Source organism: Thermobia domestica, chromosome 9, assembly GCF_964235325.1.
Source record: "Thermobia domestica chromosome 9, izTheDome1.hap1.1, whole genome shotgun sequence".
Lineage (NCBI taxonomy): Eukaryota > Metazoa > Arthropoda > Insecta > Zygentoma > Lepismatidae > Thermobia > Thermobia domestica.
In genome coordinates, this window is record NC_137462.1 from 6,357,701 (window position 1) to 6,382,606 (window position 24,906).

Here is a 24,906-nt window from a genome sequence, read left to right on the forward strand (position 1 = left end):
GAAAATTTTAACTTAAAAGGCCGGAAGTTGTACCCTGTAGTGTGTGTGGTAGAGGTAGACAAACGAGTTGAGTTGGTATTGTGTTCAACGTTCCTTTCAGCACAGAGGCTATATGAGACGGGACCTACTGATTAACATGGAATCCGAACCACATGAGCTCCCTCCGAAAAGCAAACCTGGGTCTCCCACGCCGAAGACGCGTACACTAACCGCTTAGCCATGAAGGAGCTCGCCAGACAAACGAACAAATGTAGATCAAGTCATCCAGAAGCCTGACTGACGTTCGCCAAATATGAATACCAAAAGGAGTATATTAATTTAAAACAAAGATACAACTCACGTTATATGAAATAAATTTTTCAAAATGTCTTATATGAAATTAAGATCTTCCAGCGTAAATAAACCTCCCATATTTTCTCCATGAGAATACCTCAGACCCCCCCCCCCTCAACTTTCCAACACAATGCAATGAACTGTAGTCTAGTTATGAATAAAAGTATAATAGGCCGCGGTGGCTCAGTGGTAGAGCGTTAACCTCTGGTGCATGGGGTTCCTAGTTCGGTCCCAGCTCGCGCCGTGAGCTTTCTGGTGGACAAACACCTTATGCGTGGGTTTTCTGGAAATTTTAAGTTTCCTCCCACTTTCTTCATTCCGTCATTTCATTCATTTCTCATCATCGTTACCTTGAGCATAGCAGGCATAACCGTGAGACTAAAACACAGCTGCTTTTCTCTCTTCGTACCCTACAGTTAATTGTATGGACTGAAGATATGCTATAAAAATGCTTTACAGGAAAACAATATGCAAATTATTTAAATCAGTGGCGCAATCTACCTTCAATATTCTTCGCGCGTTTAGCAATATTTATTTACATGGCTGTATTTGCCAAAATTACGTTCGTCAGTTTAATCTGATGAAAAGCTGATTTTTCTCCTTTTGTCCTGTGCCCTAGCCTCTGAAAAGATTAAAATTCTTGTCAACTTATCTAGTATGTTGCTGGAGAAAAGGTCACCTTCCATGTGTTTGTAAATATAGAAACACTTTTTTTTTTCGGAAAGTATCCGAGTTTTCATAAAGTAGCATTGCAAATTTCGCTCGCTATCAAGTCGAACAGGGTGGTGTAATAACTTCCTCGAAACTGTTGCCTGCAACAGCGTACTGTTCATTCACTAATTACAGGATTTCCAGACAATGTCAGATTTTTTTTTTTTCGCCTTTCGAAAAAGCTGATATTGATAGAAATGGAACCGAGTTAAAATACGGGACATTCCCCTGTCACGACTAAATTTAAGGGGACGCGGGACACTGGCCCAAAAACGGGACTGTCCCGTTTTTTGCGGGACGTATGGCAGGCTTAAGCGTAAAATAAATAGTTTTATTGTTGAAGTATTCATTTTCGATCCTTCTGCGTTTAATTTCCCGAGCACTTCTTTCACGGCGTGTACATCAAAACTACTAGTACGGAAATTTGAACTCAGCACTTGAAATAGTAAGCGGTACATAGTCTTCGGAACCCCGAGCATTAAGCTTCTTAAATTTGACAAGAATTTTTACGCTATTGCTGGTGTTGATTCTACAGAATAATTATTTGAAGAGTAGCAACAAATAACTGAACTAAACTTATTGTTGGAGAACCAAATTTTAGTTGAAGAAACTTTTTTTTACATCAAAGGTAAGAAATAATACTAATAGTTTTACTAATGTATTTACATACGTACTTTAGTACCGGCACCTATGACCTTAAACTTATCAAACGTATGAGTGATAACGTCCCTCGATGTCACCCAGTCGACGAGCACACTATTCACGGAAAATCTAAAGTACAAAATTGCTTATTTTACTTCAAATAGGCTATCAGCATAATCCATACATTAATTTGTTCTATAAATAAGTTTTTTTTTAAATTCATTCAGTGCATTCAGAACTTTACAAAGGTCGTATGTTGAATGATGATGTCTACCTTAACGTAGAAGCCTCTAATTTGCCCAAGGAAAGTCTAAAATCTAATGAAGATCACTTACAATGTGATCACCTTAATTGTACCAATAATATACTAACAAATAGGTCAAAAACCCAGGTGGTTTTTTTCAGGTGGGTCCAACCCTGTTTGGAAGGCCATGGATTCCAACGCGGTAGAATTTCGTGACTACGAAGCGAAGAAGGTTTCAATTCCATTTTGCACCTCTACTAGGGATCTGGACTGGCGCAGGTGATTGTCCACGGTATGGAACAAGTGAATCTGACTGTGCAATGTCCGGGTAGTATGGCGGATGCAATGTTTTCCATCCAAGGCGTAGAATGGTGTTCCGGATCATCTTAGCCACGTTAGGCTTAGTATTGTCCTATAACAGGAAGATCCTTTTGCGATTCAGAAGTGCCGGTCCAGAGTTTCGAGTTTTTCTTGAACGCGACTCAACTGCTGACAGTACAGTTACATCGACGTTCTGACCAGCTGTTAGCAGTACCCGATGCTGCGAGCAGTCCAAACACATGAGGACCTTCTGGTGCAGTTTGGAACCGGTTCATGGGATGCTAACCAATGACGACGGCACCGTGGAGCTTCGTATAGGACCCACTTCTCATCACATGTCAACACTGTCCAGAAATCGCTTCTTCAGACGAGACAGCAAAGAAACAGGTGTCTGCCCCCGTTGCCTTCTGGCCCGGGGTCAAATCATGTGGGACCCATCCACAACTTGTAGTGATTCCCAAGTTGAGGTGTTGCCGAATGGTTTCTACTGTACATTCGCTGAACTGTAGTCCCAGTTTCTCACATGCCAGGCGACTGTTCGCCTCAACTGCTACCTGAAGATCTTCACTTTATACATGTCTTGGTCTCTGACACGTGCGTCTTCTAGAGACCTGCACGGGCCGGGCTTGGGCGGGCCGACACATTTCTTTGGGTCGGGCCGGGCTTAGGCTGGCCGACACTGATTTCTCTTCAGGTCGGGCCGATCAATTGCAATTCTTTAACAATTATTGACTTTCGTTAAACTATAATTGGAATAAAGCCAAACGTTGAAGAAGTATGTCCGTGAAAAATGTTACAAAGAATGCAATAGCTATTTACAGTTTGTGTTGCTTAGCGGCTCCACTTTCACTATAGAGGATTGCAGGCATTATGCGGTAAATTGAGCTCTGGCCTTGACCTTCACTGAACTCAGAATATAAAAAGAAGGCGTGGGAATGTTTTACCTGTCGCTAAACAATACTGACATCTTCACTTTATGCTAAAAATCAATTAAGTTAGATTTTTGTTACAGGGAATGGAGTTTGTGTTCTCTCGATGACAGGCAAAGTTCTAGGAGGCAATGGCACCATTCGGGAGGCAAGCGTCAGGTTGTGAACCAAAGTTTAGAAAAGGTTTCCGAGGGTTAGGTCAAATTTAGCACTAAATTTTAAGATTGAGGCTAGAGCTATTTTTTTTAAAATTATCGGGCCGGGGTCGGGCCAAAAACTTTTAAAATTTATCGGGCCCGGGCCGGGCTGGATTGGGCTTGGGCCGAAACATTCGGCCCGTGCAGGTCTCTAGCGTTTTCGAGTGTTTCGTCACAGTCCTTAAAACTTGTTAAACCACCGCTGCACTGTCCGCGTACTCACGACACCCTCACCAAAGGCCTGGCATATATTCCGCCCTGGAGCAACGGCATTTGATGCCAGTTTGAATTCATACAGCATACACGTCCTTATGACGCTATATGGAGGTCCCATGTTCACTCTGTCCTTACAAAAGTTTACGGTATAACTGAACTGCCATAACCAGTTAGTATGTTTATATTCACAGCAACAACTGACCTTCGCCTTACCTCCATTTGCATTCATTTCACGGTGTGAGGATCAATTGAACAGACCTCCACAATAGAGGGACAAAACTTTCTTGGTTAACCTTATACATAAAAAAAAAAAAAAAAAAAAAAAAAAAAAAAAAAAAAAAAAAAAAGACGACCTAATCATATCTTACCCGTTTTTAAAGCTTTCAGCACTCTTCGAGTCGTGTTCACGGAGATTATGGTCAACGAATTGTAAGAGTTGACTCGTAGGTGCTTATGGCAGTCTGTACATTCTTTTGTTAATTTTATTATTATTTATTGTTACGAAAGAGCCAGGGGTACCGTTTTGTAGTCTTGATGTTCACTATTTACACTCAAAAAGCAACCAAATTGACTAATTATGAGCGTTTCCGCAGAGTTATCGCCTTCCTCAGCACGTATCCTTTCAGGAAATCAACAGTGTGAAACTACAAACCGTTGATTATGTTCCGAACATCAATGCTTCTATTCCCAGGAGTCCTGCAAAATTTCCCATTTATCGCGACTGACTTATGAGCATTAAAGTAGTAGCAGACTTGTGATTACATTTCTGAAAGGAGGCAATATCTACGGTCCGTCCAGATAAATCTCGAGTACTTGACAGATCACTCAATTTTGGCCACAATGTAGGGGATCAAAAGGTAGAAATAGAGTTCGCCCATACAGGTGATATTCCAACTGGAAACTGTAGAAATCAAACATTTCCGGTTTTAAAAAGCGCTATAGAAGAAAATCTGTACTACATAGCAAGAATCAGTTTCCTGCAATCAATTAAGCTTCCAAGAATATTTTTCTTATACATCTTTAATTCTCTATTAAAACGGGGAACCTCACTGCTCACCTACTACAAAAAACAGTACGCTTTTTAAACAATAATGAAGTCGATTTACCGTTCTTATAACTAGAATGGAAGAAAGTAGAAACGCTTTTAAAGTCTTGACTGGAAGACCAATCGGAAAACGACCATTAGGAAGACCTAGGCGCAGATGGGAGGACAATATTAAGATTGATCTTGCAGAGATTGGAATACAAAGTATAAACTGGATGCAGTTAGCTAAGGATAGAAGTCAGTGGAGAGCTTTTGTGAACGCAGCATTGCACCTCCGGGTTCCATCTATCCATCTCAACCGGAAATACAAATCAATCACTTCCGACTTTAACACTGATCGCTATAGAGTAAAAACAAATACATTCCATCCTCACTTACCTCAAAGTTTACTGAAGTGCTTTCAAAACTATAAAAATTGACAGCTCAAAAACACGTGCAGATTTGTTTTGAAGAAGGGAATCTACGTTACATAGTTATTGCGGTCACTCAGCAAGGGTCGAATCAAACTTAATTTTAGCAACAGTGGGTGAAGGGTTTCCTTGGTAACAGACCTTAACATTCGAATGTTGCCGCTAGTAAACACGTGTTTTCAGAAGGAAAGAAGCTATTTTAGTGCGTGGAAGTGATTTAAAAACACACACACAACCCTCCCACGTCCTTCCCAACATCCACGAACTGGGACAACGAACATACTTTCAAACAAACCTATACTTAAGAGAATTTTTCTGTTAAAACTCACAGGACAGTTCCAGCTGATGGCACCGGGATGAGAACGAAATGGCAACAGCGTACCAGGTGTTTCTCCAAACTTCAATTTGTTTAGTTTTGAAAATACTACAGTTACAAAAAAATTCATTTTTTATATTTTTTTCGGAAATGGAAAAGTCTATCATATTTTAAGAATTACATAACCCAAAAATCGCCCTTATTGACTTATGGGCAGAAAAGACATGATTAGATTTCATATCTGGTAAAATTTCACAGATGTGCTTCCAAAACTGGGCTCTAGAAAGCACTATGCCGTTCTTACGCCCATGTTTTCATTATGTTTCGAAACTTTCAAACGCTTTTTCTTAAAAGTTGGGAACTGAGTTATGTCATTCTTAAACAGGTGATATATATAAGCACAGGATATAATATTTGCTAGATTAGACATTTCTTACCATCAAACCAACTTATAGCGGACTTTGCAGCATTTGCATCATCATAGGTAACAGTAGCTTCTCCCTTTGGCTTTCCCGTAACTTTGTCTTTGTACATCCAAATTTTGGGTTTCCCTGTCCTCTTGTCAGTCTAAAAGAAGAAATACGATTATCAGTCTAACTAGAAACAGAGTCTAAGCTGAAGAAATATTGCTTCCAGCATTTATTCAACTAGCAATATAATAGATTCTACACCTGAAATACACCACACTCAAATTTTTTATTCGTATTGCTTAGATCAGTATTTCGAAACCGACGTATTTCACCCAAGGTGAAAGGTGTAATGTGAACTTCTATCCACTGTAAGAAAACAATTGTCGGGTTTATTTGAAATTCTCTGCACAGTATTTTCGTCGGATGTTAGAACGAAAGGTAATCTACAGTACGAGTTTCGGAGTACAGAAAACAAATTACAATGGCAGCCGAAATTATCGTAAAGACTAAGAAACTATACAAAACAGTTGAAAAAGTGAAAACTACTGTCCGTTGAGAAGGTGTCAACGGAATTTCAGAAATTCCTCTGCTGACATCAGTCTCAGTTTCTGGATATCGACATATTAAAAAGCATGAAAGACTATTCAAATGCGCTGATGAATGCCACTTGCATTTACAACAAATGCTCCATAGATCAGCTATCTGCGTAGTTAAGCACGCACAAGTATCGCATCGAAGGATGAGTAAAATTATTGGCTGATTGATTTGATTGATTTTTGAGTTTAACGTCCCGTTCAGCAGCGAGGCTATGAGACGTGGACCTACTGATTAACGTGGAATCCGAACCACATGAGCTCTCGCCGGGAATAGAACCCGGGCCTCCCACGCCAAAGGCGCGTACGCTAACCGCTCAGCCACGGATGAGCTCAAATTATTGGCAGAGTATAGGAATACAGGTTTTCCTGTTTTATTCAGTAGATCATATATGAAGGCCGCAATAAACATTAATTCATGTTCATGCATTAGTAATTCCACGATTTGATTTGTTTAATAAAAATAGAATTATTACAATATGTATTTACATTAATAGTGTTGTATAATCAGGGGAATAACATTCTGGTCCACCGAGTTGAGTCGTGGATAATTTGCACTGTGCCTAGATTAGAAAAGGGTTGCGAAATACAGCTTAGATTAACTATCGATATATGAAAAAATATATATATCTGATCATTTGGAAGTGTTACTTTATTAATTTACATCTTGCAGGAAGGGAACACCATGTAACTAGGAACAAAGAGGTTTGCGAACGTGGCTTTAATAATACAATACATTCTCAATATATTTCCCCAATATGTTAAAAATTTGGTTTGAAGAACCTAATGTGAGCTCTGCTGAATACGACATACGCTCTACACCTAAATGAGTTACTGCATTAGGTATTTAGTTTTACTGGAACACTGGTAACAGAACGAAAGCGATTTAATTTTTCCTTAATCACGAAGACTGTTATTGTGTCAGCAGTAAAAATCCTATCCTTCGAGAAATGAGAACAGGAAAGAACTCATGTTTAGCTGGAATTGAAGTATATAGAGACATGTTACCTGAATCATTTTTGGGGGGCGGGGGGAGTTAAAAGTACAATTTATTCTTGTAAATATTTTTCTGTGAAGTAGTAAATGGGGGAGGAACAAACTTTTTCTATTTCAGGGTGTCTACTAGAATTCCAAATTGAAATTTCGTGACCTTTTCTTTATCAAACCATAAAATTTCGTAACATTCGCACCCAAATTCGCTCTGGAGAATTAGGCCGAATTCTCATGCATGCGATAGAAGCGTGCTTTGCTTGCAATTTGGTAGCGTCTAAGTCGACCACAAGCATTTTTGGTAATGAATTTTGACGTTTTATAGAACAAAATTTTCCAGTCTGTACTTATATTTGTACATATAAAAATAGTGACCTAAAAACTAGATTTCCAGACTTTTTCTTGACTTTCATGACAGTTTTCTGATTTCTTGACTTTCATAATTTGTGACAGATACACACCCTGTATTTGTAAGTAAAATGCAAATTATTAAATTATATTCCGTGTAAGTGAAGTTTGAAGTGATTTCGTATGAAGCATTTATCCACATTTTCCTCACGATTCTTGTGGGAATCGTGAAGTTCGTACCAATTAGTCGGAAATCTGTACTGATGCATGGTTCAAGTGTTTCAAAATTATTTCGCAAAAAATAAAACACATCAGGTAAATAATTATTTTAGTGGAAAATAAAACAGTTTAGATCACTAATTAGATTAACAAATTTAAAAATCCATACAACCCTCTGAACTGTCTCGGCAAACACATCTTGAGTTCGAATTCACTGGAATTCCATTCGCACCAAGTTCTAATATGGAAATAAAATTTCGCGAAAATTTGTTTGGTATTAAACTTTTGACGTTCGATTTGTTACTTTTATTTGAACTTCTATGTTAAACTTTTTAACCAAAAAACAGAAAAAAAAAACTTACTTTAATAATCCCAATGGAACCGAAATGTTGCTGAATGTCGGTCTCCGTCACATGTACTGGCATACCGGATACAAATATGGTGTCTTCCAACACAGTCAACTCATCCCGGCCACCTCCATATCCTGTGACAGATAAAACGCATTACAAAATGGCAAAAATCTTTGGCAGGTAACATTTTACGAACAAAAATAGTATATTATAAAAAGCCTAATTGGAAACTGGACCGCTAATGCAAAACTGCGAAAATTAACGTGTTACGGAACTCAAAATTCGGCATAAGGAAGCACGTCGCGTTTACAATTTATATTACGAAATTTAAAAGCTTTGAGGTAGATCAAAATTTTTCTATGATTTATTCTTTTACAAATTAAATGTAGAAATAAATTGTGTTCTACTAATATATAGCTAACATTTATATTGACTTTATGCAAGAGACATGCTAACACGCAGGAAATAAAAACTTGCCCTTTCAAATCAAAACTATATAAAAATTAAGTTCTATCCATTCTTAAACATAATAGGATTTACCAGAAACTAAACAATCACTACATTATTAGGTCTTTCGCTAACAAGTTCACCAGAAAGGCAGGAAAGAACAGAAGAAACAAGAACTGAAATTGTATTCTCCCTTCTTTCCCAGTATGAAAAATTAAGCGGGAGAGTTCATAATGTAGTATCGTTCAAAAAATCTCAACCACCCACCTTGCTTTAAAAAGGTCACATTCTGACATCCATACGAAGGAAATTCAAATATGGTTCTCATATGGCATCTCAAGATAATCTCAATGATCTAAAAACTATTGTTTAATTCTATTGCCTGTTAGATATCAGCTTTTTAAACAGAAATGGGTGACCAGATTTTTTCTTAGTATGCATAACTTGTTCACTACGTAATGGTACCTAATTTTCTATTCCTCTCCAGACTAATGGAAAAGTATTGAAGAAAACCCAGCAGGAATTCACAGATTCAAAGTTCGTACACGGTAGTAAGTCATCCTGGATGTTATGTGTCTGATATACGTGAAGATCATAATGCCGTTTCGAGGGATTCGATATCGCGAACAATTCCAGAGATACGAATTCTACATTGCTTCAAATGGCATATTTGTGCGAAAATTTTTTACCTTACTTTCCTTTCTTTGAAACTACAAGCTTAGCATTTGATAGTTTGATAGTTCTCGCATTTACGAAATTGGAACAATGGTGAAAACTTCACAGCTTTTCATTACCTCTGGAACATACCAAATTGATGTAAATTATATTCTTCGTCTAGATGCGATTTATCCAGGCACTTTATATATAAGCTAGCTTTATTTAAAATAAAAATCAAACCCCTCAACTTTCTTTGAATTTGAAATGTGTCAATGGTTAACACACGATCCTCTGGATGTCTACTGCCGCAAATCTAACATTCAGCACCTGCATGACTTCCTGCCTCAGCAGCTGCTTGTATGGCCACTAAGGATAGATACAAGTGCTAATAAAACGAACGCTGTGTACTTTTCAACACTTAACATATTTGGGGTCTCTCGGGCGCCATCTATTGGTAATATCTCACGACGGATCGCAACTAGCATCACCTTACGTACCAATTTCAGGCGAGATCCGTGGATACCTACTACGTACTTACGTAAGTTTCTATCAGTGTATAACGAAGTAAGAATCTAGACATGAAAGGCATATTTCCACTGTCCTCACCACCTCTGTGAATCGAAATTTTTAAATATTTTGCTGATTACTTTAAATGCCACACGGTGATGAATTAAAAACTAACAGATCGTAATCAGATCCTACCTACATAGTGCTTGTAATTATCACTGACAAAATTACCTTTAAACTAATAGTAACTCATCGCAACAATTAAATTCAGTTTCCAGTTAGGCAGAAATCAATAGTAGGTTGCGTTTTAAAAATTAATATAGAGGAAAGATTATATAAAGCAACTGCAACCACTTTAAGTGCTTTTTATTTTAAAAAATATATATCGTAGCTAAAGCTACCACCATGCAAAGACAGACAACTACATGTGTGTGTATATTTAATATAGAAATTAATAAGGACAAATAGCTAGTCCACCAAAAGACCATATTGCCTAACGCACTGTATATTAATACACAAGTAACAAATCTATTATCCTTTGCTACCAAACAGTGGCTGTGAATCTCAGACATCCAGAAACTTCTTTTTAACCCCATGTCATTCAACCTTATTTTTTTATGCTCTTTAGTTCAACAACCACTGATATCTTACCCGTAACGTTATTCATAAAACACCTTTCGTTTTACCTCGCAAACTTTATATTAGATTCAATTGACCAAATGTATTTTAACCCAACAAACGCTTGACACCAAAATATAGCGATTAAGTGTTACACAGTTGGTTTAAACTTTTACAAACAGAAAACCTGTGCACACTCCATATAATACATACACTGTTTTAGCAATTTCGCAAGGCACCACACACTGAATGTACTATGGATGAAAATCTTAAAAAAGCATCAGCGTCTTGGCACAGGTTGTTTGCAATTAGATGAAGTATGCTGCAATTTAAACCCAACGTTAAGCAAATCAAGTAACGGAATTGTTACACTGTGCGTGTTATTACAATGTAAAGCTAACACGCACTGATTTCTAATTCAGCACAAACGCCTACTGCATCATAATTGTCAACTATCACGAATATTCATGAAGAAAGCATTCAAGCTTGTAACATATAATGCAAGAAACTTCAGTCCTTACGTAAATCTATCGAGGTTTATGAAAGCACAGCAGCACTGCGATAAACTTATCGTATGCATATATTGAACCCAGTTCTTGAAACTACCAAAATTCTGTAACATACGACTACAAAATAGATAACCTAGGGACGTGTACCCGAGATTTATACCGTAGACTTAAGAGTGAAACTAAGCAATGAACTTTCTAGAGAATACCGAATAAATATCTTAAGTGCTAGAAAGTTTCAAATCTATATCCTTATTTGTAGAATACTTAAACATTAAGTTGAGCGAAGCCACTGATTCAGTGCTAACGTTTTCAGGGAAGTAGTCTGTAATTGGATATTGATCAAAATTAACTTGTTTAATGTACAGTCATACCAGAGCTCCATTGTGGCTAGCATCCAAGACACCCGAACTGAATTCCCGCTGAGAGCTCAATATGGTTCGGATTCCATGTTAGGTTGTAGATCCACGTATCATATAGCCTAATTCTGAAGTCTTCCATCCACCCACCCATCAGTCATGCCAAATCGTCCCGCTATTTGCCTCAAAATTTGCGAATTCACTATTTTCCTTATAAAAGCCACACACAAATAGCATGATCAACAAGAACAGTAACTACTGTAGTGCAACAGTGAAACTACAAAGAACGTACAAGAGAAGGATTGCTCATGATGCTATTTTTCTAAGTTTTCCAGTCACACACACAAAACTAAGGCACCCATTATAAGCATACGATTAAGCGAAAAGGCTAATAACATACGATTTGAACAGAAAAGTACAATTCAATGTGTGGTGCTTGATGTTTTCCTCCATTCGCCAGGCTTACCGATTAACTTCCTTTAAATTATATACATTTGCTTCTACAATTCCTCTTATACTACCACATACCATCGTTTGGCCTTATTTCTAAATAAACCACGCGTTTTCACTACTTTTATGTTGATATAAAAAAGTTACTTATCGCATTTTGCGAGCAATAGTAAATTTACAAATAATTAAGGTTCAATTCCGATGCGAAACCAGTTTAAACAAGTTTCTTAAAACTAAGACCTTTTATTATTATTATTATTATTCAAATGTTCTAAATACGGATCAATTTACCCATTACGCATAGTATTTTTCAGACCTTTTATAAAAGTTACCATTTACGTATATTTCGAAACCACAGTGTTTACGGTAGCATCGGGAGTTTTAATGAGCATGGGGTTGAATAGTATTTACCATGTCTGGACTCTTACCATTTAAAACTACTACACAATGGGCTTATGGTGGGAATGAAATTGCACATAAAACCTTCCAACCAGATGTCAAATTAGAAGAAGCATGAAAGGGCTGCACAATACCACTTACCTGTTTATCACCAAAATATTTTCTTTCCGTATGATTTGTAACTTTTTGTTCTGTAACATGAAATTGCCCTGAACGAATAAGCATTATGAATAATGCAGACAAACATCCTTCTCGGCTCATATTATGCTCTTCACGAGATGCAGTGATTCCCCATGAATACAAATTAATCATATGTTCTAAATGTCCCTGGCCAGTAGGTTTAATATCAGCTTCGAGTGAATACGTAATATGAAATTGCTATCTTTTAAGTACTGTATACGGACGTATTCAACTGCCGAACACATTACAAATACTATCTGAAGAATCTACATACCCTGACCTGATCTGCACTCTCATCTATGACAATCGTAGCTTGAGGTTCGTATAAAGCAATGTGATCCTTAAGTGTCCAATTGCGTATTAACAACTTATTAAACACAAGCTCTACCCCTCAAAACAACACTATTTTAAAATAAAACAAATACCTAAGCTCTTTCGAACTAACTGAAAGAATATAAGGTACTGTTTTCAAAACATTAAAACCCTATGATGTTTTATTTTGAATCAAGGACAGGTTAGCTAAATTTCAGGAGTAAACAGGACATTCCTCCTGAAACTTTCTTCAACAAGCCTTTCTAATGTGACGTACTGATACAATAGAAAACCCGCCCATCTATACGATTAACTTCCTTCCAATTTATATACGTTCAAGCAACTGAACAGTTAATATACAAAGGTTACAGTTTTGCTGCACTCAACTTAGATTGTCAACAATTCTAAATAAAAACCTCCAATAATGTCCTTCCGCATGATTGATGTTACACAACATTGTAAACGAATGTCAATTTACTCAAAATGTAATATCTCTATACATTTTATATATATATATATATATATATATATATATATATATATATATATATATATATATATATAAATAAAAGTTACATGTAAAAAATTAATGAAATTTCATGATTTCCTAAATATCTCTGGATTATTACGCGGAATTAAATTTTCCATTCAAAAGCAATTTCATGTCTACCTGAATAAAGTGAAGTGTACCAAGAGATTTCTACTCTACCTCAAAATAAAACTTACGAGCTCCTATGGTGAATAACTATTTCAAGTTGCATACTGCACAATAAAACACATAAGCAGCCCTTTCATTTTTTAAGACAGGAAACCAAAATAATCAAAACTGCACCAGTTTATCTCCTGGTGCTTTTACCTTTGTTATAACCACCCCTGCCGCCACTGCTAAAACAGTAAAAGACTGAATCAGTAACTTGACTTTTCTTGTTGGGTGAATACAATTCCAAGCTTCAGTACGGTGTGTGCTGGGCTTCAAAACTTCGCTATTGTCAAACTGGATTGGTAACCTTCACAGCAACGATCTTAAACTTACATTCCCTTTGCCAAAGTCTCCTGAGTGTATTTTCTTTTTACAAATGAAGGGTTACAGGAAAGGTAATCGTTCAACAGTCAAGGAGGTAGACAGTCTACAAGGGTGTCAAAAATGTCAAATGTCTTCATACATCATCGTTGTTTTCCAAGTACGTCCATAAACTTTCCCAACTTTTAAATTTATCTCAAATACTGTTATTCTCAACCTTTCAAATAAACACACTCCCAAACAGAAGTTAATACCATGTGCTGATACCTTTTCTTGATAGGGAAAAACTATGAAACCACACATTGTTACCTTGTCATATAGTAGTCAACACAACTCATTTTTAAAACCTGAATTACGTAAAACCCACAAATATATCCAACTCAACTTTTCATTAACTCAGCACATTTTTAATATAATGATTTACCACCTAATATACTGCGGTTTTCACCTTACGTAAACCAGTTTACTTGTACGAGTATATAGTAATTGTCAAATTTAAGAATGATTAAACCTATGACCAATTTGTCACATGTCATGGGTATATTCCATAAGGAAACAATGAAAAAAATTGAACCTGTCAAAAAGAGACTTAAAAACACCATCTCATTAATGGCAATATCATGTAATTATCAAGCATTTGATATGATTTCTATTTAAAGTTTATTTTTATACTTAAATTTCTGATTCATATTTAATTGATTTATTAAACAAATTTACGTTTTACAATTGCTACGTAATACTTTAAATTGCCTTTTCTTCATTTTTACTAAGCAAGGAATATAAATTTTTTCTCTTAAAATTCAATTGTGAAGCACTATTATTTTTAAAGTAACAGATGGTGTTTGAACCTTAAAAGTAACTCTAAGGAAGATTACTTACTTGAATCCTCCTCTGCCACCAGGCTGACCACCACCCCCGTAATTATTTTGAGGAGGAGGAGGAGGCGCTGAAAAAATAAAACTTTAATAAACATCACACACACACAAATATATAAACTATACTATACCCACTTCCAGTAGTCGGCTGTCATTACATAGTATACTTTTATATTTAAAAATAAAGGTGCATTCAAAACTGTGAACGGTCTTTGTCGATTGATCAAACCAATGAATGTTCCAGAATTTATTATTATTATTATTATTATTATTATTATTATTTTTTTTTTTTTTTTTTTTTTTTTTTTTTTTTTTTTTTTTTACACGTTTTATGTTCACATATTTGAAATACACCAATACTTTATATGGATGCTAAAAACAGCGATTCTCCTTGTTTGGGACAAATTGTCAAGATAAATTGGTGAAGATGCACAATTTTGAGGCAGGTTTTATAATTTATTTCAAATTTTAAAAATAATAAATAAAACAGCACTGACTCAGAACTGCCACATTTTAAGGGAGGAAAACAGCAACGGATAAATTCACCCATCTTCAATAACGTTCCACAATAATTTTCAAATCATTTATCATTTTCAAAAAGTCATAATCCCGTACTGAAATATACCTTACACGGCTTCCCTTCGGACTATCCTATACAAAATTGGAAGAATTCTATATTCTTAAAATTGATCACTCAGTGTACATGTTTCCATACTTGATAGAATTAAGTCTTCTTTGGAACTACTTTTGTCAGAAGCATGCATGTATATTACATATAGGGTGTAAATTTATTAAAGCGTCTGGAAGTTATTCCTGAACGAAATAAGCGGAAAAAAAAGAAAAAAAGTCCTATGAACATATAGCACATTGGGCGTATTGGCAAGGTTAGTGAGGGCCGAAAGCGTGGGAACATTAAAGGAGATATTCAAAGTATCTGAATCGACAGCAATGCATGAATGACATCACGATCATGATTAGCGAACCAGTTCGAAGATACCTGGGTCATGAACAGTTGCACAAGCGTTTTGGATACGCTGTTCCAAGTCGTTAACTTGGTCGACAGAAGTAGGATGTATCACACGTTTAATGTGTCCCCCTCATAAAAATACAGTAGTTCCTGGTGTGGAGACCGGGCAAGCCAATGCACTGCACTGCACTGCCTCGCCCGATCCAATGTCTTGGAAAGTTGTTCAACCACTGGTGGACATTCCCACTGAAGTGCGTGGATGTCCAATCATATGCATCTACCACATGTTGCAACGAATCGCTATGGAAAAATTTCCCAGTAATTCGTGCAGTGTATCCTGCAGGAAGTCTACCACTGCTCCATTTAGTCTTCGGGTTAAGATGTATTGGCCGACCATACTATACATTTGGTGTTGAGTGACAACCGTACCATGGGGATGTGCATCTGCCCACGTGTGAGATTAATGTTGACGAGATAATCCCTTCCAAACGTGGCCTCGTCAGTGAACAGTACTGATACCTGAAACAGCATGAATGTAGTAGTCTTCTGAAGAATTACTGGCAGAATGCTTCACGTGGCTGAAAACCTTCTGTCGGTCCCTGTACCCTTTTCAGGTGTTACGGGTAAAAGGCACTTTCATGTAACAACGCCACACAGCCATGTGACTGGATTTCACGGCCCAGTTCCTCGTACTCTTATCTGGCTCCATAACTCGTTCATTCGTAACAGGTGTTCGTGCACGACGGGGTCGATCAGCTTCCACATAAACAGGTAGTACGGTCCCTGTTCCACACTCGTCGAATTGCTGAAGACATATTGTATGATGGTTAGCATCACCAAAACGTGCCTGGTAAAGAGTAGTGTCGCTTCACGCTCACTGCCATCTGCACGACCGTGTATAAATAGCAAATCGGCCTGTTCGCGGTTTCAATAACGCACCGTATTTTAGTCGAGCATTGCCACTTGTGCTATACTGTCAACACCCGCAGCACAATGACCGCACACCTGTAATGTAGCATCTTGAACACAAGTGCCACTTGTGTGTGAACTGAGCAACTACGTTATTTAACACCTGCATCAACTCTTGAACTCATCGACCGCCATCTTTAAGCTTGTTGTTTTCCATATCTACTCCTCAATCTTACTGTTCCCACGCTTTTGGTCCTTGCTAACTGCCAATAAGCCCAATACGCTGTGCTCATAGGACTTTTTTTTTTTTCTATTTCCGTGTCAGGAACCATCTCGCGACGTTTGTTATATTATGTTATACCCTATGTATAATTCCAATCTGGATCGAAGATGTAGCAATCAACCTCGTGAAATAATTCAATTTGCAGCACTACTGCGAATTTAGAAATACTAGTGCACCATTAGGCAGTTGTTAATATATACAGTATGGCGCTAAATTCGTACAAAAGCAAAGTGTGATTCCTGAGAGTAAAACAAAAAAATGTTCCAATAAACATAGGGCGAAAACCCCATCGTTTACGTGTTATAGGCTGCCGAAAACATGAAAAAAGGAATTCTAAATGTCCATAGCACCAAAACTATGGGACCTACCTTGGTCGCGTCAAGACTTCACTTAGGAACTAATATGTGCTCTATCCAAAAATGCGTGTTTCCGAATCTTCAGGTGCTTCCACTACAATTTTTATAGAGGGAGTTTGACTACGGGCCTATGATATATAAAGTACTCCAACTACCACCATAAAAATTGCTGCGTATCTTAGCATTCTAAAACATGTATCTCTGAATAGAGCACATACCAGTTTCTAAGTAAAGTCTTGACCCGACTACAGTAGGTCCCATAGTTTTGAGGCTATGAATCTTTAGAATTCATTTGTTCATGTTTTCGGCAGCCTATAACAAGTAAACGATGGGGTTTTCGCCCTGTGTATAGGAACTTTTTTGTTTTACTCTCAGGAATCACTCCTCTGCTTTTGTACAAAAAAATTAGCGCCATCCAGTTGGCAATAATGATAATGCTTTCGAATAGTCTGTACGGTATGAATAATGTTACTTTATTAAGTCTGAAGTAAATTAAATCTTCCTTCAAATTTTCTTTATTGTGCCTTTTCGTCATTATGACCATTGGCAGCTACAACTTTGAAATTTGTTACCTTCGGAGAGAATTATCTACACTGTTTACAAATTATATACAACTCACTTTACACTTTGAAGGCATTCCCGATTGATTCTTTGAGAATGTGCTTTGTCTTATCCGTCTCAATTGCATTATTACTATTACAGAAACCTCCAAAAGTTGAATGTTCGTAACATTGTAGCGTCCAATTTGGAACACTCAACCAATCTGGTTTTGTAAAACATTAATAAATGTTTCAATGGTTATAAAATAAATGGATGGAATGAGAACGTGGGAGGAAATGAGTATCTCAGAAAAACCACAAGCATACTGTCCACCACGAACTCAAGAGACCTAAGAGCAAAACAAGGGCTCATTCCACTATGGGTGAGCACTACCACTGCGAAACCATGGTTTCCATTTCGTAATAGTATACAAATTTAAGTACATAATCTGACTTAATGCCATTTGAAAAAATGAATTGGATTGGCAACACATCTCTTGGTAGAGGAAAACATTTCTTGATACTGAATCCTATTGTGGAGTATGTCAAACTTCCGCATGTGTGTCTCGGAAAAAATTTCAAAAGGTAAAGAATTACAAGGGCCGGCTTATATTAAAGCTATATTTACGATTACCGAAATATAAGACGTGGTACTGGCAGGAAAATAATGCACGGGATTACGTATCGCTGGTTACTACAAGTGTTAAAATTTCCTATCTACTCGTTACATAATACAAAATTCCAGCAACTCACCGCCATAGTTCTGTGATCCGTAACCTTGCTGAGGATATCCTGACTGTTGTCCGTAACTCGGTTGCTGATTGTATCCTGGATACTGGTTGTTGGATTGATCATAAGATGGCGGTTGATAATTCTGTTGATATCCTTGCGTCTGTCCCGATGCATAGTTAGTTTGGTCATATGAAGGATAACTGCCTCCTATAAAGGAAAGGAATCTAAATGGTAAAAGCTTGAAACATTATAATATAGGGTGGACCGTTTATCTTGATACACCCTTGTAACTTTTAAACTAATGACAAAAATAACTATGAAATTTTATGTCATGCGATTATCGACAGGGGAACATTGTTTGGCATATACTTACCACAAGGTTAACAGCGTTGGCAACCCAACAGTTATATTTTTTTAAGTGGCACTATGTCAGGATATTGCACATATTAAATCTTCACGTTGAACGTAAACTTACAATACTAAGGAAGGTATAGTATTACACCAAACTTTGGTGATCTCTACAGTAATAACACAAGTTAGTGACAGAGTAATGGATTTCAAGTACTTCAGTGTTCAATATCATGATATGGCGAGATATGTGAGTCTTTCAGAAATCTCTACTTCGAAGAACTGTTTAGATAACTAGGAAAATACCTAGAGGAAAGCTGCGATATAAATATATGGTTCAAATAAGATATAGGAAAGAAGTTACAGAGGAATGAAATTAGAATGGACAGGAAAGTGTGGAAAGCTGCGTCTGACCTCAGACGATTATGTACATTTGAAACAATCTGAGTAGCGCCATCTGAAAAAGTCAACTTTATTTTAACGTAAACATTACTCTAGTCGTAGTATCAGTACGTCAATGTCTCCCTGCCTATAACTGAATGGAACAAAATGCTGCTTCTCTATTTAGAAGTTACGGCAGTGTATGGAAATAAATGGTCCAGCCCGTACATAAAAAATTAACTCTTCAATGTCTAGGTCAAGCTGCGTAAGCTACAAACGAAATTGCATAGAATGTGTAACTTTAAATTGCACTAAGGAAGGAAATTTGAAACTTCGACGTGCAACGAAGGATGCTGATATTGCCATAGGAAGACTCCACAAAATATTCCAATTTCGTGTAAGATTTCCAGTTCAGAGGAATTTTGTATAAAAGACGCAGGAAAAACTATATATTGGTAACAGTCACCCCCATGGAACAGTGTAACAGGAGAAACCAAGGCTGTGACAATTTTATGTTCATGTGATGGATTTAACATAGAACAAAATCACACGAAGTTGTTGAAATCTCATAGGAAAATTCTTGTAGACGCTATCAGCTGAGTTACGTGTTTTGATCAATTTAATAATTTCAATAAAATCAGTGCATCCCAGTTCGAAACAGGTGAGAAACTAACATTAATAAGGCTTAGCACACCGGCGAGAATGGTTTACCACAGATTGCCTTAACCATTCTAGTTTTTCATTCAATTATACTGGCCGGCCTACAGTTTCTCGCTTCTTTGAAACTGGTTTAGGCGATTCTAAAGTGCCTGATGGAATTTTTCTTACCGTACATTTTTCATGTGTGGTTCATGGGCGGTATATAACGTATTGAAAATGTCAAAACTGATTTCTTCAATTTACCTTGAGCATATGAAGTCTGATCTGTGGAATTATAGTTGCTATATCCTTGCTGACCCCAAGAGCCTTGTTGATTGTACCCACTTTGGTCGTAGCCTTGCGCTGGGTAACTTGGAGCGGCTGTAGCACCTGCAGCTGGTGCAGGCTGCGAATATCCCGGGTAACTGCCATACGCGGCAGCCCCTGTATTGTAACTGCTATATTCTGAAAGAAAGAAAAAAAGTGAGTTTCATTTCAGTGTGAAACTACAATAGACTTCCATACTATGGGAATTCAATACTTGAACTTGAGGTAGTGCATCTGTAACTTGATTCCAACAGATTAAAAAGATCAACGATAGAATATGTTCTTTGGACGCTGAATCCATATCAAAAAGCCATCACTCGCTATACCCTACTGTTTTTGCTCTATGGTGATAAAGGCTGAAAACTGAAATCGGTAATTTGAACCATTTCAGTTTTGAATACATGGTTAAGGAGACAACCTACTCTTGGGTAGGGTTGCCGTATTACCCGATTTTCAGGTCCTATATTCGTCCCCCACTTAAGTCATCTCAATCACAAAAAACCACTCGCTTTTTTGGATTGGGGAAAAATCTAAGACGACTTTGTTGATGAAGTATTTTTATATTCAACGTAAACCGCTACATCTCGGTGTTAATCTCAATCGCGATTGAGTTAAATTTGCACCCGCGCTCAGGTTCAGGCTGTGAGCTACTTGCCCAGTGCGTGTGCGCATAGCCTTTCCCTAATAGATTTGCTCTAATGCAGTGGTTTTCGTATCATATATTCCATAAATGATTGCAAACTGAATTACGGTATCCTCAGCATTTTCTTTAGATTCATGATTTATATTTTTTCTTTTAAAATGTTCATGCAGTATTTCATACAGTGGCTCACAAAATTGATCATACACTTGGTGCTGTGGGACAAATGAATAGAAATAACGTCTTTTACATATCTTATATTACAAGAAACAAATATATTATGTCAAGAGATGTTATAAACAAAATATGTTTATTTCATTCCTTTACACAAAATCAGACATTGAACGTAGAAACAAAACACTTCCATAAACAAACTTGAGTCACAAAATTATTCGTACACCCTGTTCTTTGACAAATTTGTAAAGTTCAGTACGAGTTGCGAATCCATTTCTTCTTATCACCTCGGCTAGTCTGTCATTGATTGTACCAGCTTCTTTGTGACACTAGGGACAATCTTGACCAACTCTTCTTTCAGGAACGTCTTCAGTTCTGTTACGTTATTCGGTTGGCACAGTGGCGTAGCACACTTTTGTGCCCCCCCCCCCCCGCAAAGTATAGAGAAGGGGCCCTAGTTGTAAAGCTGATAGAAGTAAGATTGAAGTTCTACTTCTTTAAATCTTTATTCATCGCAAGACTTCGGGCCCCCCCCCCGCACTGCGGGGGTAGCTGCTACGCCACTGGGTTGGCACTACTGCACATTCCTCTCTAATTCCCAACATAGATTTTCTATGGGATTGAGATCTGGTGATTGAGGAGAGGTTGCAAGAGTCTTTGGTGTGTAGTATAATAATTATTAAGGGCACAATGTAAGTGGTATGCTTGGGATCGTTGTCCTGCTGAAATCTGTAGAACTGTCCCAGTCGTAATTTTTCTGCACTAAAGTTCAAGTTTGTCTTCTATATGTTGAGATATGCAAATTTATCTATTGTTCCCTCAATAAAGTGCAGATTTCCTACGCCAGAAGCTGCCATGCAGCTCCAAAGCATGACTGATCCTCCTTCATATTTTACTGTTGGTCTAATATGTTCCTTCTTAAATTGTGTATTAGGTTTTTGCCAAGTAATTTTGTGCCCGTCCAAACAATACACGTTAAATTTGCTCTCATCACTAAATATTACACTATTCCAAACGTCTTCGGAGCATTGTTTGTGTCCCAAAACAAATTGAAGCCTTTTGCGTCGATTCATCTTGTTAATATAGGGCTTCTTCCTAGCAACTCGGCCATTGAATCCATCTTTTCATAGGGTTCTTATCAGTGTTTCTGTGGAAAAGGGTCTCCCAGTGGATGATGCCACTTCTCTTGTCAGTTTGGGTACACTGACGAGGATCCTTTTTAATTTTTAAAATGTTTCTTCGTTCGTCTCTTTCATTCAATATAAGTTTTCTTCCTTGACCAACTTTATTTCTTATCCTGCCCTCGTACTTTAATCTCTTGACAACTGCCTGGATGGTTGAATGTGTTCTCCCGTTACTTTTGCTATAATTCTTAAAGGTTTGCCCTCCATAGCTAGTTTAATAATTCACGTTCAGAGTATGTAGTTTCACTTTTTGGTGCCAATGTACTGCACTTTGTTCGTATTCCACTCACCTCAAATACGCAAAAGGACGTGGATAACCTACTAGTACAGTGACTTACTCCTTCAGCTTTGTTTCTACCCCCTCCTTCAACATGAGTTAAATGTAAAGTGTACGATCAATTCTGTGACTCTTTTGTACATGGATCTGGAGAATCCATCAACAACTGTAGATACGGTGGACAAGAAGGTGCGATACTCACACAAATGGGTCCCACGAACATCAATTCCGCCTCAATAACTACAAACATGTAAACTTTGTGACGAATATTGACTTTATGCGTTAATATTTAGAAATTAGTAGGGTGTACGATCAATTTTGTGAGCCACTGTATATTGTAAAACCGTGGTAAATTTGTATGTTAGTACGATTTCAAGTAGCAATCTTTAAAAAAGATTAGAAAATTTTATAAGAGATGGAGCAAGACTCCTAAATATGCTTTACCTTATGATAAAATTTAGAAATTATTTTGTTTCTTAGAAAAAAAAAAAAACATGGACAATGTCTTTAAAAAAAAAAAAAAAACTTGCCTTGCAGATATCCCTACAATTACAGATATCTTACTGTAATACTTCGCAATTCGAGACTCACAAACATAATAAAATATTAACGGCAAAAAACCTAAATTTGCATTACTTTAGTTTCGTTAGAAAAGTACATTGCACAAGTGTCACTTAAGAAATCACTATAAAAAGAAAAAGAAAAAAAATTGTCCGAGGGATCCCAGATCAGTATTACACAACATCGCATCAGTACTTACGGTTTAGAATACCCTGCTTCTCTAATTTTAAAATATGGCAACCCTACTCTTGGGAAGATGAATAGATTGCAAGAAACTATCTCGATGTATCTTAGTTTTTGCTGTACGGAAATCGGTAGTAGTGAATTACAACTACTCCATGTTCTGGTAGCGTTGTGGGTTTGACTGTGTTGCCTTGACACCCTGAACCAACTGCAGAAAACCAAAAGTCGCTATCTATTACCATTTTTGTTCATTTCTGTTCTGTTTTGGCGTTGTGTTGAAACTGGAAATTGACAATTTGAACTACTTCCGGTTTGAGTAAGAGTGACAAACCTATTTTGGGGAGCAAAAACTTATTTTTGTGTAGAGAAAAAGTGAACAAATACACGAATCAGACTTTATTACCATAACTTGAAACAAACACTACAAATGCTTCATTTATATATATAAAGATTACTGGATATCTACCTCAATTTCTTAACACTAAACAATTACGCACAAACAAATAGTTGCATTAAAAAGGAAATCGGGAACACTCGAATTCTTGCATATCTGGTGAAATATGTGATATATACTACGATTACCGCATGTTAAACGCCCTCTATTATCGAGTTACTGAAGGTGGTCTCTGACAGCTACACATGTTTTAAACGAAACGAGAGGGGGGACTGTTCGTCAATCACAGCAGTATCCATTCACGCAGTTGCTAGGCAACGAAGTCATTGACCGCGCTGTTGCCAGTATGAAACGACTTGTTAAAAGTCTTAAAGTTTGTCGCCAGAGCTGCTGTCTGTTGCGGAGCCTTTGGCAACGGCGCGTCCAACACTCCACGTGCACTACCCAACTGTCAGAAGCCATCTTCCTTGCGGACACCGTAAAATAAAGCAAATTAGCAACTGGGAACGAGATTTAAAGAAAAATTTCCCACACATGTCTTGCAAATAATAATAATAATAAATTCTCGCAGATTTTGAGGAAAACGTTGCACTTCAGGTATGTAGCTACTGCTTCAGTACTATTCATCCGAGTACAGCACTATGGTTGATACATAGTTCTCCGACTAAAAACCTTTCAAATGGTACCATGCGCATACGTACATGACGTACAACAGAAGGGAAATTGAGGTAAAATAGAAAAGGCTTTTCAAAAAATCTCTTGAAACTTGGTGCCCCCTTAAAGTGGTCTCGACCACATGTATTCTAACAATTTACCTAGAAAAAAAAAAAATACTGTCTACGTAATGTGTGTGTGTGAGGTTTCACTGCTATAGCTACAATAGTTACGAGAAAATATTTCTCAATTATATTGGACAATACCAAAACATATACAAAGTGGTCCAAAGGTGTGGAAATACTAAAATAAAAGGCAGGATGATCAATGAGATTTACGGGCATGAAGCAATATCCCAAGAAATGGTTTTTCACTCATACAAGATATCTCGGAAAAGGAGAGAGTACGCGGTACGCCATGGACGTGCGTCGATAGTGCGATGAAAATGTGCAAGAGTGTCAATTCCGATAAACGCCTGAGTTTTGGACTATTAGAAGAGCGCAATATACCGAAAACCACAGTATCGCATTCTTACAGAAAAATAAAATCTTTCGGTTTAACGTCCCACGTTCATCCCTTTTGGCCTACAGGAGACGACTTAGGCAAGCAAACGATGGAAGTTCTGGTGAAATGAGGAGTACCCCGAGAAAACCCACGGACACGATACGCAAGATTTAGCTATGAGAAAGTTATTTGCTTACTGATGAAGAGGTGCATCTCACACTATTACTGCTGCAGCACGTGCATCCTACC

The 24,906-nt window shown here is 37.3% G+C and overlaps 1 protein-coding gene across 8 annotated transcripts in view; it reads right to left on the minus strand.

The window, feature by feature from the left end:
• Positions 1 to 24,906, minus strand: part of LOC145694362 (uncharacterized) — a 46,903-nt gene that overhangs the window by 16,815 nt on the left and 5,182 nt on the right. For 4 of the 8 annotated variants that reach the window (XM_081770519.1, XM_081770520.1, XM_081770521.1 and 1 more), the window contains exons 2-7: positions 20,024 to 20,224; positions 18,413 to 18,598; positions 14,610 to 14,676; positions 13,566 to 13,594; positions 8,287 to 8,408; positions 5,802 to 5,931 (exon numbers count right to left, since the gene is read on the minus strand). In XM_081770519.1, the coding sequence (XP_081626645.1) occupies positions 5,802 to 5,931; positions 8,287 to 8,408; positions 13,566 to 13,594; positions 14,610 to 14,676; positions 18,413 to 18,598; positions 20,024 to 20,224 (735 nt within the window). The remainder of the gene's footprint in view (positions 1 to 5,801; positions 5,932 to 8,286; positions 8,409 to 13,565; positions 13,595 to 14,609; positions 14,677 to 18,412; positions 18,599 to 20,023; positions 20,225 to 24,906) is intronic. The other 4 variants (XM_081770518.1, XM_081770523.1, XM_081770524.1 and 1 more) reach the window with 4 other exon arrangements.